We start from the raw sequence: 14436 nt of genomic DNA, 5'->3' as shown, positions 1-14436 counted from the left end.
AGGCAGAGATGAGCTGGAGCTAGCGCCTCATTTAGGGGGCATGACAGGGGAAATGTTAATATGTTTTCATCAGTGGAAGAGCCTTGAAGAGTAGAATATAGTTTCAGTAAAAGAGACCGGTTTATTAAAAAAAAGATGGACATCGTAGCTCCTTCTCACAGAAGGTGGTGAATCCTGAAATTTCCCCGCCCCAGAGTTATGAAGGCTGCTTCATTAGAAGTATTTAGAGTAGAGGGAGATAAATGTTTGAAAAATCAAGAGATTGAGGGCCACGGAGGCCCTCCACATAGGAAGAGTTAGCGTCTGGAATAGAACTGCCATGGTAATACTGAATGGAAGGACATGCTCGAGAAGTCAGCTGGCCCACACTTGCTCCCATTATTTTTTGGTATTCTAGGTCCATGAGAAACAGGGGGATATCTCGAATGACTGGGGTACAGTCAGCACAAAAATAATATGGCGGAGGTTACTGTTTGACAATCATTTCATCCCCAACAGCATTTTCCATCCTAATATCTATCTATATTTAAAACTGTGTGTGCGTATCTGGCTGTGTGTGTTTCTGCCACATTCGGCCTTTGATTCCATGCTATGCCAGCACTCCGTCATTAAACTCTGTCATTTTTTCTATGTCGCTAGCTCATTCATTTTACATCCGATTTTGCACTCCTCAAAACTTTTTTTCTTTTTATGTACCCATTTTAAAAATAAAATCATACACCCCCAACTCACTCATTTTGTCGCCTCCTGCTGGCCAGCGACCATAACGGCTGCTGGCGCCCACCTCTCGCCTCAAAGACGCCATTTAAAAACAGCCGCACTGCTGAGTGTTGGAATCTTATGTTCGGGAACGGCTTGAGTTGGAGGACCACGTCTCCCGTGGGGGCTACGGGTAGGGAACGGGTGCGTTGGGGGAGCACTTGGTCTAGTATCTGATTAAAATCCAAATTAAAACAAGAGCATCTATCATCAACGGTCCCCACCATCCAGGTCATGCCTTCTTCTTACTGCTACTGTCAGGCTGGAGGTACAGAAGTCTGAAGTCCCACAGCACCAGGGTCACGAACAGCTACATTCCTAAAATTATCAGGTTCTTGAACTAACTTACACAACCTGAATACTACGTCGGCAACACAACACTATAGACCTCTTGCACCAGCAAGAATTTGCTTTTTTCCCCCTAATTCTAGTTTGCACTGACGTCTTGCATCTAAAGCAACAGTCTTCAGCTGAATCAGTACTAACTTTCGCTCCACTATGAGATCAGAAATAGGATTGAGCACTGACAGCTGCAGTCTTCAACTCCATTTGCAATTTTTCAGATAAAGAAATAGTCCTTGCCCACAGGCAGCAGGATCTGGATCAGTGCCAAGGATATGTAATGGAATACTCTGCGACTGCATGGATAGGCATAGCTACACCATCCAATAGCTTGGCACAGAACAGGACAAATTATCACTTGGTCTGCACCCCTTCTATATCTTCCACTGCCCACACACTGTGGTTTCAGTGTAGTATCCTTACAAGAGGCACCACAGAAGCCCGTCAAAACATCTTCACAAGCACCAGCAACCTTAAGAAGGATGGATGATATGGGTCCAGTCGGCAAGGAAACCTCCCTAAATTACTATATATTGGCATTCTTTCACTGCCATATTATTTTCCGAACATTATTTAACCACATGCGCTACTATGGTAGACACAAAATGCTGGAGTAACTCGGCGGGACAGGCAGCATCTCTGGAGAGAAGGAATGGGTGCTGATTCGGGTTGAGACCCTCTTCAGACCAAAACATCACCCATTTCGACTCGAAACGTCACCTATTCCTTCTCTCCAGAGATGCTCCAGAGTTACTCCAGCATTTTGTGTCCATCTGCAGTGTAAACCAGCATCTGCAGTTCCTTCTTACACATTTCTTAAGCTATTACGATTTAAGGTGTCAACCTATTATAATCTTTATAGGCATAACTTGGATGGGCCTCAAGGATCAGCCTTTCCAATAACATTCACATCCAAAATTATTTTAAGATAAAATGCCAAGCAGTGTTCAACAGAGGTCCAACTTGTATCTCTCATGAGCATGTTTTACGGGTTGCAAACGTGAAGGAAATGGTTCAGAATAGAAGCGCTCATACTGATGGAGAAGGTTATTACCACCAAGAGGATCGCTGACTCTTCAATCGGAGGCAAACCACCCAGGAAACTATACCCACCGAGTCTGTGGAATTCTCTGCCTCAGAGGGCGGTGGCGGCAGGTTCTCTGGATGCTTTCAAGAGAGAGCTAGATAGGGCTCTTAAAGATAGCGGAGTCAGGGGATATGGGGAGAAGGCAGGATCGTGGTACTGATTGGAGATGATCAGCCATCAGAACTGGCGCCGACCTGTAGGGGGTATGGCTGCCTAGCCTGCAGCTGTCTGTTTTTCATTTCTTTTTTCTTATTTTTAGTTAGTTTAGTGTTTTGTTTTTAAGGAGTTCTAGCTTTTTTATGTGTGGGGAGGGGGGGGGGGGGGGGAAGGGGGAAACTAATTTTCAGGGTCCCTACCTGGTCGGAGATGCAGCTTTTCTCCGGGCTGCACTTTCGACCCGTCCTCGCGGCCTACCAGCGGGCCTGGAGCGGCATTTCCTGAGGGGACCGCCCGGAGCCTCGGCGGCGGCTGCGGAACTGCGGGTCCGAGGAGCGACGGGGCCGTCCGGAGCCTCGGCATCGGCGGCGGCATCGGCGGCGGAGCTGCGGGTCTGAGGACGGCGGTGCAGCGCTGGAGCGCCATTGCGGGGCGGGCGGTGCCTTGCCTGGGTCACCGCGCTGGAACTCCGGTGAGCTGGGACCGGCGTTAAAAACATCGCGGAGCTGCGGGCGGCGGCGCTGAAACTTTACATCGGGAGCCTGGGATCTCGCGCCGAGATCGCCAGTTGAGCTCCATTCGGCGCGGCCTTGTCGGCTCCGGAAGCCACGGTCTCGAGTAGGGAGGCGGCCATTCCAGGGTTCCCAGGCCGCTGGGAGGACTCTCCCGACGCCGGAACATCATCACCCGGCGAGGACGGCCTGGAACATCGGGCCTCCGTAGAGGCAACTGTGGAGGCCTCAATAGGCCCGACTATGGGTGGACATTGGGGATGGGACTGGACTTTGTGCCTTCCCCCATAATGGGTACCATTGTGGGGGGATGTTTTTTATGTTAAAGCTATTTATTATTGTTATGTTTGTATTCCTTTTTTAATGTGCTGCATTGGCAAAAAGAATTTCACTACATCTAGGTGTATGTGACAATAAATCAACCTTTGAACCTTTGATCACAATGAATGGCGGTCGGTGCTGGCTCGAAGGGCCGAATGGCCTACTCGTGCACCTATTGACTATTGTTGAGCCTTTGGCTCTTTTGTATTTTATCACAATTTCCCAATTTAACTGAGCAGAATTTTTCACGGGTGAGAAAGTTCAATCTTGGTAGGAAAAAAATAGAAAAATTGAGTTTTCTTTTTAACTGGAGGGTGATAGAAAGGTATTCAGAGGGGCTCAAACATCTTCATGCACAGGTCACGGAAAGCTACGGAACATGGAGTAATTAGGAAAGTGAACAGCATGATGGTTTTTCATAACAAGAGTTGAGTATGCATCGTACTGCAATTATGAAAGGGCCAGGTGATGCAGTACCAAAGTATTGTGTACAGAACTGGTGTCCCTTGCAAAAGAAGAATATATTTGCAAATAAAAAGTGTACAACGCTTCACTGGATTGAAGATTTTGTTCCTACAAGATGAGAGAAAGCAGATGGGGCCACAAACTCTTCAGAGTTTTGGAAATTATAAATTATGTAATTAAAGGATTTCAAATTCTTATTGGGCTAGACAGAGGAGGTGCAACTATGTAGCCACAAGCGAACTGCAGACGCTGGTTCACAAAAAATAAATGCAAAGTGCAGTAGTAACTCAGCAGGTCAGGCAGCATCTCTGGAGGCATGGATAGGAGACGTTACGGGTCGGGACCCTTCTTCAGACAGATTGTAATGGGGGGTGGAAAAAGCTGGAAGAAAGATGGAGGCAAGACTAAGTCTGGTAAGTGATAGTTGGATAGAGGTGAGGGGTGTTTTGATTGGCAGACAGTTGGACAAAAGCCAGAGATGAAAAGACAAAATGTGCAATAAAGGAGACCAGGATAGAAGGAGCACGAATAACAAAGTCAGGTGGAAGGGAAATAATGTGTGCACATCCTGGTAGGGCACATGGAAGAGAAGAGGAAAAATGTGGGGTGGGGAAAGTGGGCAGCAGTATTTTTAGGTTGGTTACATAAAACTAGAGAATTCAATGTTCATACCTTGTACCTTCCAAAGAGTCCACCAGGGACTATACTGGAAGTTGGACAATTTTTACATTTATCAAGCCAATTAACCTACAAACCTGTACGTCTTTGGAGTGTGGGAGGAAACCGAAGATCTCGGAGAAAACCCACGGAAGTTACGGGGAGATCGTACAAACTCCGTACAGACAGCGCACATAGTCGGGGGGCGAACCCGGATCTCCGACACTGCATTTTGCCGTAAGGCAGCAAGTCTACCGCTGCGCCACCATGACTACCATTAGGTTGTAAGCTACCCAAGCAAAATATAATGTTTTCCCCTAGCTAGATTCTGGAGTCAGCCTCAAAGTGAATGGCGACTTTTCAGGATAGACAAGAGCAAATTTCTTCACCCAGAGCTTGTAGACCTTCGGGATTCTCCATCACAAAAGTTGTGAAGGTTTCGTCACTGAATATGCAAAAGACAGAGGCGTCTTGACTACTTGATATTAAGGGAAGGGAACCAAGAAATATAGGGTCAGTTCAGGAAAGTGGCATTGAGGTAAAAGCTATCACATTGAATGGCAGATCTGCAAGAAAAACCTATTCCTTCTACTTGCATTCTTATGTCAATGAGCAAAAGGAAAAACGAATTTATTATTTATCATTCCGAAATCAAATACTGTGTCAAATATAAGCAATAACAATGTATAAGCCTTGCATTTCCCGGAAATATGTTTAGGCTTATTGTTGTCACCTATGCTGAGGTACAGTGAAACGTTTGTTTTGCATGCCATGCAATCAGTTAATACTACAAATAAGCACAATCACTCGCGTGTAATAAAATAGAGCAAAGGGGAAGGTACAGAGTGCAGAATATCGTTCTCAGCATAGCACTTCAAGTCAATAGTGGGCACACTATTCATACTATGGCCCAGGGAACTCAGAAAGAGGGATGGCATTTGAACTTACAAAGAAATTAGATGCAAAGTACAGATGTGATGTATGTGAACTTCTGACCACTGCCAGTTGTTCTAAATTCATATATCCTTTACTAGAGAACCCACTACTGCCACTCATATATGACTAACACTTCTAATTATAGTTATATTAAATTATTTCATAAATGACAATATATCCCTTTCTTCCGAAGCACACACGAGACCTGATTAGATCAATATGCACCTCTTTGCACAGATAACTGTTGATGATATCTATCGCCAGGGTAATTTGACTAATACCCGACTGCATTGTGTAGTGTCTGCTACAACATATCGCTCTGCTTTCAAGAAAGGGTAGCAGTCCTTTTGCTCAGCATCATCCTCTCTGGGATCAACGTTAAACACAACCGTCACATCTCACGAGCAGGCAGAGTGCATGAGCTGAATACTTCATTCAAGTGCACAAAAACTTCACAAAGTACAGTCAGGAATTGTGAACTGGGAGAAAGAGCAGGGGATGGCGGTGGAGAATGGAAGGGATAGTGGACATGGGCTCCCGGGGGGGGGGGGGGGTGTGGAGAAAGTGGACACGATCAGGTGTGTAAGGGAAAGCGCGGGATGGCCCTGAGCCCAGGTATAGAGAGGGGAGGGGGACAAGAAAGGGGCAAAATGTCTCTGGGGGGGGATGGCGGGGCTGGGTTGGGAGTAGAGAGGGGAGAGAAGCGTGTCAAGCAGAGGGGGTATGGCCCCATGTGATGGGATTGTGGTGGCTGTGGTGCTAAAGCGGGCAGTAAGTACAAGTACACAGTTCCTAGAGAAAGGGAGAGTGCGGGGCATGGAGAGGGAAGGGGAAGAGCGGCGCCGGAGCAGTGAATGAAAGGAGAACGGACTCTGGCCGGCGGAGGGGGGGGGGGAGAGAGGCAAGAACCGCTGCCGGTCCGGTCCCTCTCCTCAGACACCGACGACCAGGCTTCACCACCGGGCCCAGCTCCGGGCCGCGACCCTCACACAGGCCCGCCTCCGGGGTCAGAGCCGGGCGCCATTCTCCCGGCCGCCCGCAGCGTGTGTGTGTGTGTGTGTATATATGTATATGTGAGACTCGGAGGCCTAGCGAGCCGTCTCGGCACCCACCTCCGACCCGGTACATGTTGGCTGCCATCTCGCTGCGTGCCCTGGGCGGTGCGAGGAGGGAAGAGCTCCCGCGGCCTGGCGCTCCGGCTCGGCTACTCGGTGTGGCTGAGTGAGTAGGCCGCCCCGCCACCGCCGTCGCCGTCTCCGCCGCCGCTCGGCAATCTCCGTGTGCGCTCGACTCCGGGGAGAAGGAGGAGGAGGAGGAGGAGGAGGTGATGGTGTTGAGTTGTGAGGGAGGGGGGAGGGAGGGAAAGTTGGGATCGTCGCCAGGCTCCGCCCCCGGGGCCTGGGATCGGTCCGGGCCGCTCAGGCTCGGTTCCCGGCGGCGCGATGGCCGCGTTGTGGCGGTGGCGGTGGCCGCGGCCTTCCTCCCTCGTCCGTGTCCCTCAGTCAGTCAGTCAGCGCCTCTCCCGCCGAGCGCTTCCCGTCTCCATGGAAACCCCGCCCGGCGGACGCCTTAAAGCCGGCCTGTCCCACGTCCCATCAATGGGTGCACAACCTCAATTCGAACCAAAGATCCCAAGCTATAGGGTCTTCGATTCGAACCATTGCAAGGAATGACTGGGGAAATAAAAGATGGAGACACAAAGAACTGCGAATGAACTCCAAGCACAGATGAAAAACGGGGAGGCAAAGAACTGCAGGTGCTGAAGTGAAACCTTGAGCCAAGCACAACGTGCTGGAGTAACAGAGGGTCAGGACCTTTGGTTCTTCAGACCAAAATATACACAAAATGCAAACAAGGAACTGTGCAGATGCTGCACAGATGAAAAATGGGGAGGCAAAGAACTGCAGGGGTTGAAACTATGAGCAAACCACAAAGTGCTGGAGTAACAGAGGGTCAGGCAGCATCTGCTTCAGGTCAGGACCTTTGGTTCTTCAGACCAAAATATACACAAAATGCAAACAAGGAACTGCAGATGCTGCACAGATGAAAAATGGGGAGGCAAAGAACTGCAGGTGCTGAAACCTTGAGCCAACCTCAAAGTGCTGGAGTAACAGAGGGTCAGGCAGAATCTGCTTCGGGTCAGGACCTTTGCTTCTTCAGACCCAAAATATACACAAAATGCAAACAAGGAACTGCAGATGCTGGTTTACAAAAAAAAAACACAAGGTGCTGGAGTAATTCAGCATCCATGGAGAACATGGATAGGTGTCGCTTCAGGTCAGCACCCTTCTTCAGACCAAACCTAAAATGTCTCCAGAGATGTTGCCAGACCCGCTGAGTTACCCCAGCACCTTATGGCTTTTTTGTAAACCAGCATCTGTAACTCCTTGTTTCTACGCCTTCTTCAGACAGATTGATTGAAAGATACAGCATAGAAACAGGCCCTTCGGCCCACCGAGTCTACGTGACCATCGATCATTCGTTCACACTAGTTCTGTGTTATCCCATTTTCTCATCTGCTCCTAACACACTTGGGTCAATTTTACAGAGGCTAATCGTTGGGATGTGGGAGAGAACCAGGGCATCCGGAGGAAACACAAGCAGAAAGTGCAAACTCCACACGGTCATTGCCGGAGGTCAGAGTTGAAGCTGGGTCTCTATGACACTGAGACAGCAGCTCTACCTGCTGCACCATTGTGCCCCCCTGACGTGAGTAGAACACAAAGCACAGCACAAAGTCTGCCGATCTTGATGCAAAGCCCAATCCTTATCTGCCTGCATCTGATCTATATCCCACCATTCCATACACATCACAAATGTCTATTAATGCCACCATTTTATCTGCCTCTACCGTCACACCCAACAATGTATTCCAAGCATTCACCACCCCCTGTGTAGAAAAAACAAGCCCACATATCCCCTTTAAATATTCCCAATCTCACCTTAAACCTATGCCCTCCAGTATTTGATATTTCCATCCTGGGAAAAAAAGTCTGACTGTCTACCCTATCTATGCCTCTCATAATGTAATATACTTCTATTAGGTCTCCCCACAACATTCAGTGTGCCCAAGAAAATAATCCAAGTCTGTCCAGCCTCTTCCCATAGCTGAAACGCACTAATCCAGGCATCATTCTGGCAAAACTCCTCTGCGCTATAGTTTAAAGGCAAGGCATGGAAATAGGCCCTTCGGCCTGCCAAGTTCATGCTGACCATCGATCACCTCTTCACAGGAGTTCTGTGTAATTCCACTTTCTCATCCACATTAGGGGCAATTTACAGAGGCCGACAAACCCGTATGTCTTTTGGGATGTGGGAGTAAACCGGAGCACCCCGAGGAACCCAAGCATTCACAGGGAGAATGTGCAATGTCCACACAGACAGCGGCCAAAGTCAGAATCAACCCCAAGTCTCTGGCTCTGTGAACTGTGCCACCTATATGTGCCGGATATATAAGAAAGAAAAGTGGGAGCAGGCCATTCAGCCCCTTCTGCCTGCACTACCTTTGCCATTATGCTTCCACTTTCCTGCCCCAAACCAACTGAGAAGGATGTTTGAAGATTTTGGACCTGTCATAAACACATGGTCTACCAAACAGCAGGATTCCTGCCCTGCTACAGCCTTCTGAGACCGGGGCTACATGCAGCAAGCCTCCTGGGGTGTTAGAGAGGTACTTTAGACTTTAGAGATACAGCGTGTAAACAATCCCACTGAGTCCACGCCGATCATCACCCCACACACTAGCACTATCCTGCACACTCGGGACAATTTACAATTTTTACCGAAGACAATAAACCTTCAAACATGTACGTCTTTGGAGAGTGGGAGGAAACCGAGCACAACGAGAAACCCCACCCGGTCACAGGGAGAACTTGCATACTCCGTACAGACAGCACCTTTTGTCAGGATTGAGCCCGGGTCTCTGGTGCTGTAGAGCAGAAACACTCACGATGCCGCCAAAGGATGTGGTTAAGGATGTGCTCAAAGCCTCTGAAAAAGTTCACGATTCTCACTGAATCTTGGGGATCCCTGGATATCACCATACAGAGTGGAAACCTTCAATCTATGCATCAGGATCAAGAGCTATCCCAAGTCCAGAGTACATACTGGAAATGAGAGCCCCATTTCATAATTTACCCGCTCATCCTGTCACTTACCTACTATCCTATCTGTCAAAATATCAATGGTTCCCACAATGGCACCAACGGTCACCATGCAGAAGAACACCCAGATCCCTCTGAACAGCAACTCCTTTCAATCTAAACATACGTTGCTCTTCCACTCTTGACCAAGGTAGATAACCTTACATTTTGTGCACATTATATTTCCACCACTTCTTTTCCACATTTGGGATAATACATGCCATTGTCCCTGCGTACATAAAAAAATAAAATGTTACTAAAACTATTTCGACAACAAATGACCCAATGAAATGAATAATGGGAATGAAGAAAATGGCAGGTAAATTTAACAGTGTCTTTCGTCAGCTAGAAGATAGAACAAACATCCCAGAGAAAAACAACTGTAAATGGGATTCAGAAAGGAGATAGGAATTCACAGAACACCAGAATTAATTTATGTCGCAAAAGCTGGCTTAGAGGCCAAGTCATTGGGTATTTTTAAAGCAGAGGTTGACAGGTTCTTCAAAGGTAGACACAAAACGCTGGAGTAACTCAGCGGGGACAGGCAGCATCTCTGGGGAGAAGGAATGGGTGACGTTTCGGGTTGAGACCCTTCTTCAGACAGGTTGACAGGTTCTTGATTTGTAAGGGTGTCAAAGGTTATGGGAAGAAGGCAGGAGAATGGGGTGGAGAGGGAAAAATAGGTCAGCCATGACTGGTGGAGTAGACTCCATGGGCTGAGTGGCCCAATTGTGCTCCTATGACTTATGAAGAAGTGAGGACATTTGTATCTAGTTCATCAGCGATGTGTATCCGTGTGATACTGATGGAATGGACAATGGTGTAACCCTCTGATCTGGAGAAAATGGCACTCACTAGGAAGTGGTGGATAAATCTTTCTCCGTGGATTGTCGCCTTGTCGTGGTGGAGAAGCTTGTGTGGATCTGAGATCCTGAAAGCGATGCCGTCTGGAGCTATGCTCCTGGTAGGGCCACCCATGGCAGTAAAGTCGAAGGGGAGGACTCTGACAAAGACCTCACCAACCAAGACCTCAACGGTGGAACAGGCGGAGGATGATGGCTGACCTTAGTGGAGCGTCACAACGGCTGGGAAGGCGGATGAAGGCTGCAGTAGAAGAGGGTCTCTGGTCGTCGTGGACTCCATGCCACTGGATCCTGACCCAGATCTGTCAAGGACCGTGGGGCGGCTGTCTGTGCACCAGTCTCCCCACGTTAAACAAAGTCACGCACCTGAAGGTATCCTCCAACCCTGGAGACACCCATGGTCAGCCTTGACCGAGGGGGGCCTAAGAATGACGTGGTACTGAGCATACTGTTGGAGCCCCACATTGGCAAAGTCCCTGGAACCTAGGTTTGAATTCTACAAAATGTCTCAGATTCAGTGGAAGTTCCATGAGATTGGAAAATGGCAAATATAACACCTCTCAATCAGGGAGTGGGAACCAGAAAACAGGAGAGCACAAACCAGAAATTTCAATGATTATCAGAAGGAAGTGGTAGAGAAAATGTTTAAAAACAGCATTACAGGAGACTTAGAACAATTGCTCTTTGGAATGCAACCTTGTCGTGGTCAGAGAGCTTGTGTGTCTCAGTGACCCCTAGAGCTATGCCAGCGGGAGATTCACCTCCTGTTAGGGTCCCCCATGCTGGACAGGTCGAAGGGTAGAGGCGAGACGAAGAGCAATCTACTGTTCCTCCAGGTTGGAGGTTGAGCACAGGGCTAACAACCCTGTCGCGTAAAACAAATATGTTACGGAAACAGCAACTGAAGGAATCAACACTACTGGGCGTGATGGACTTCCAGGGCTATCGACAGATGCTTGGATGAATGTACCAGGCAGCATCCCAGGAATAGCCCTGCACTGGACACCGGAAGGGAAAAGGAAAAGAGGGAGACCCAAAACCTCCTGGCGTCGAACTGTAGAGGAGGAACTGAAAGCAATGGACCTGACCTGGGGTAGTGTCCAGAAGCTGGCCCGAACACACAGGAGGGAGGACCTTTGTTGCTGCCATAACATGCCAGGAGGCTGAATAGGCAGTAAGTACGTAAGTAGATCAATTGCAGGTAATCAGGGTGAATCAACATGACTGGATAGCACACAAAACACTGCACCCGGTACAGATCCTTTGGTACAGATGACAATAATAAACTAAACTAAATTCCACACAGACAGCACCAGAGGTCAGTACTGAACCCAGATTACTGGAAGTAAGAGGTACTAGCTGTGCCACTATTCTTCCTCGGTTTATATGCTATTAATCGACTTTACGGTATCAAATTGTGAGCTGGTATTCATCTGGAACTCAACTGGAACAGACACATAAACGCTGTGGCTGCAAGAGAGACTTCTGCAAGATAGCATATCGCAGATCACTGTCAGAACATTGCAAAGCACTTTGCCGCCAAGGAAATACTTTGGGTTTGTAATGTAGAACATGCAGAGGCAATGTGCACACAGCAAGCTCCCACAACAGGCAATCTCATCACGGCCAGAGAATCTGCTTGCTTTCCAGAAATGAGGCATAAATATTGGCCAGGGCATTGGGAACAATTCCCCTGCTCATCTTTGACGGACAGTTGCAGGTTCTTTGAGGCAGCACAGTGGCGCAGTGGTATTGATGCCTTGTAGCGCTTTCAGCGTCAGAGCCCCAGGTTCGATCCCGGCTACGGGTGCTGTGTATGGAGTTTGTATGTTCTCCCTGTAACCGCGTGGGCTTTCTCCGAGATCTTTGATTTCCTCCCACACTCCAAAGAGGTACAAGTTTGTAGGTTAATTGGCTTTGTATAAACGTAAATTGTCCCTATTACCTGTATATGTAGGATAGTTTTAACTGCGGGGATCGCTGGTCAGCGCGGACATGGTGGGCCGAAGGGCCTGTTTCCACGCTGTATCTCGAAACTAGTTTAGAAACTAAATCAGCTCATATCTTATGCAACCTACTGCAACCCCAACAATAGTTCAGGGGTGTTTTATTGTCACATACCGAGGTGCAGTGAAATTCATTTTGAATACAATTCAGTACAAATATCACTACATAAACACTTAGATACATCTTAGATAAGCATCTCAGGTACAGACCATGTGTACGGAAGTAGAACACTAAGACAGTACACAGAGTTGCTAGATTCGGCATCATTTTCAAGTCCCAGTTGTAAAAGGAATAGAGTTCTTAACCTGACCATGAAGGTCTGTTGTCCTGGCGACGTTGCATGAGACAGTATACAGAGTCGAGAGTCCAGATTTTGCACCATTTTCTAGTCCCAGTTGTTATCGGTGTACAATTCTTAAATTGACCGTGATGGCTCATTGTCCTTGCTGCGTTGCAGGGTCGGCCTGGTCAAACTTAGCCGTTGGTGACCCCCACTGCTGCTCCACAAGTCTGTACTGCTGAAATGCATGATGCCTGCACTATTTTGCAGCTCAGATTTGTTTGCACGTGTGCCCGTGTCGCAGGAATATCCTTCCTGAGTTTTGCCAACCGAGCCACAGCTGGTAAGAGCAGGTCAGAGGCCTGGCATCCTGGCAGGTGCCTCCCCTCCTGATGTCTCACAGAATATTCTTCTCCGCAGGGCGCATATTGCAGTCTGCGAGGATTGCATAAGATATACACAAAGTGCTGGAGTAAATCAGCGGGTCAGGCAGCATTTCTGGAGAAAAAGAATGGGTGACGTTTCTAGTCAGAACCCTTTTTCAGAGAATTGCCTATCTGACTGATTCCGGTAGCTGCAACAACACGTTATCAATCCAGTTCAACAAAACATTCAGCTGCTCCAGATGAAGCACACTGAAGTTTAGTTTGCTTTAGTTCAGACACAAAAAGCTGGAGTAACTCAGTGGGTCAGAGAGCGTCTCTGGAGAAAAGGAATAGGTGACGTTTCGGGTCGAAGCCCTTCGTCAGTTTACTTTAGTTTATGGTCACGTGTACTGAGGTACAGTGAAAAGCTTTTTTGTTGCATGCTATCCAGTCAGCAATGATTACAGTCCACAGCCATCCACAGTGTACAGATACAGGATAAAGGGTATAATGTTTAGTGCTAAATAAAGTACAATTAAAGGTAGTCTGAAGGTCTCCAATCAAGTGACCAAAATATGCCTTTTCTGACACACGTCAGGTCTTTGCACTTTGATTTATGCTCAGTCCCCACCACATTGCTCATCAAAGCCACAGCTGACAGTGGGGGAGGCTCAGGACAGAAAGGTCAGTGTGGGAATGGGAGAGGAGTTAAAATATTTGGCAACTGGGTGATCACATAGTCCAAGGTGGACAGAGTGTTGGTGTTCAGTGATCGATTGCCAAGTCAACGCTTGGTCTCGCCGATATACAGGAGCCCACACAGGGAGCACTGGATTGAGCAGATGAGGTTGGAGGAAGTGCCAATGAACCTCTTCCTCACCTGTAAGGACTGTCGGTGTCCTTAGGTGGACTGTTCCGAATACATAGAAACATAGAAAATAGGTGCAGGAGTACCGCCATCTAATATGATCATGGCTGAGCATCCAAAATCAGTACCCCGTTCCTGCTTTCTCCCCATATCCCTTGATTCCATGAGCACTAAGAACCATATCTAACTCCCTCGCATATATCCAGTAAATTAGCTTCCCCTGCCTTCTGTGGCAGAGAATTCCACAGATTCACAACTCTGGGTGACAAAGTTTTTCCTCACCTCAGTTCTAAACGGCCTACTCCTTATTCTTACCGTTGGACTCCTCTCGGAGGCCGTGACCTCTGTGAAACAGCAAAACGGAAAGGTGTAGGAAGGAACTGCAGATGCTGGTTTAAACCGAAGATAGACACAAAAAGTTGGAGTAACTCAGCGGGACAGGCAGCATCTCAGGAGAAAGGGAATAGGTGACGTTTCGGGTCGAGACCAAGAAGGGTCACCCGCTGAGTTACTCCAACTTTTTGTTCCTATTTTCTAATCCAGAAAGGGTGCCGGAAAAAAGGTGGCGCACCTGTACTTTGGAATATCAACCAATAAAGCACTCTGAATCCTTGCCACTGTTGCCTGGCTCGCACCTCGCTTATGAGGAGCACCCCTTCTTCCAGATGCCCTGAAT

General features: G+C 48.0%; 1 protein-coding gene across 3 annotated transcripts in view; it reads right to left on the bottom strand.

Moving 5' to 3' along the window:
- Positions 1-6896, bottom strand: part of LOC116967852 (metastasis-associated protein MTA1-like) — a 97344-nt gene extending 90448 nt beyond the window's left edge. For 2 of the 3 annotated variants that reach the window (XM_033014475.1, XM_033014477.1), the window contains exon 1: positions 6348-6896. In XM_033014475.1, coding sequence (XP_032870366.1) covers positions 6348-6375 — 28 coding nt within the window. In that variant the 5' untranslated portion in view covers positions 6376-6896. The remainder of the gene's footprint in view (positions 1-6347) is intronic. The other variant, XM_033014476.1, reaches the window with a different exon arrangement.
- Positions 6897-14436: the final 7540 nt, after the last annotated feature.

The sequence above is a fragment of the Amblyraja radiata genome, chromosome 41 (genome assembly GCF_010909765.2).
Source record: "Amblyraja radiata isolate CabotCenter1 chromosome 41, sAmbRad1.1.pri, whole genome shotgun sequence".
NCBI classification, from domain to species: Eukaryota; Metazoa; Chordata; class Chondrichthyes; order Rajiformes; family Rajidae; genus Amblyraja; species Amblyraja radiata.
Note: the sequence above shows the minus strand (reverse complement) of the source record. Positions and strands in the feature narration are given on the sequence as shown.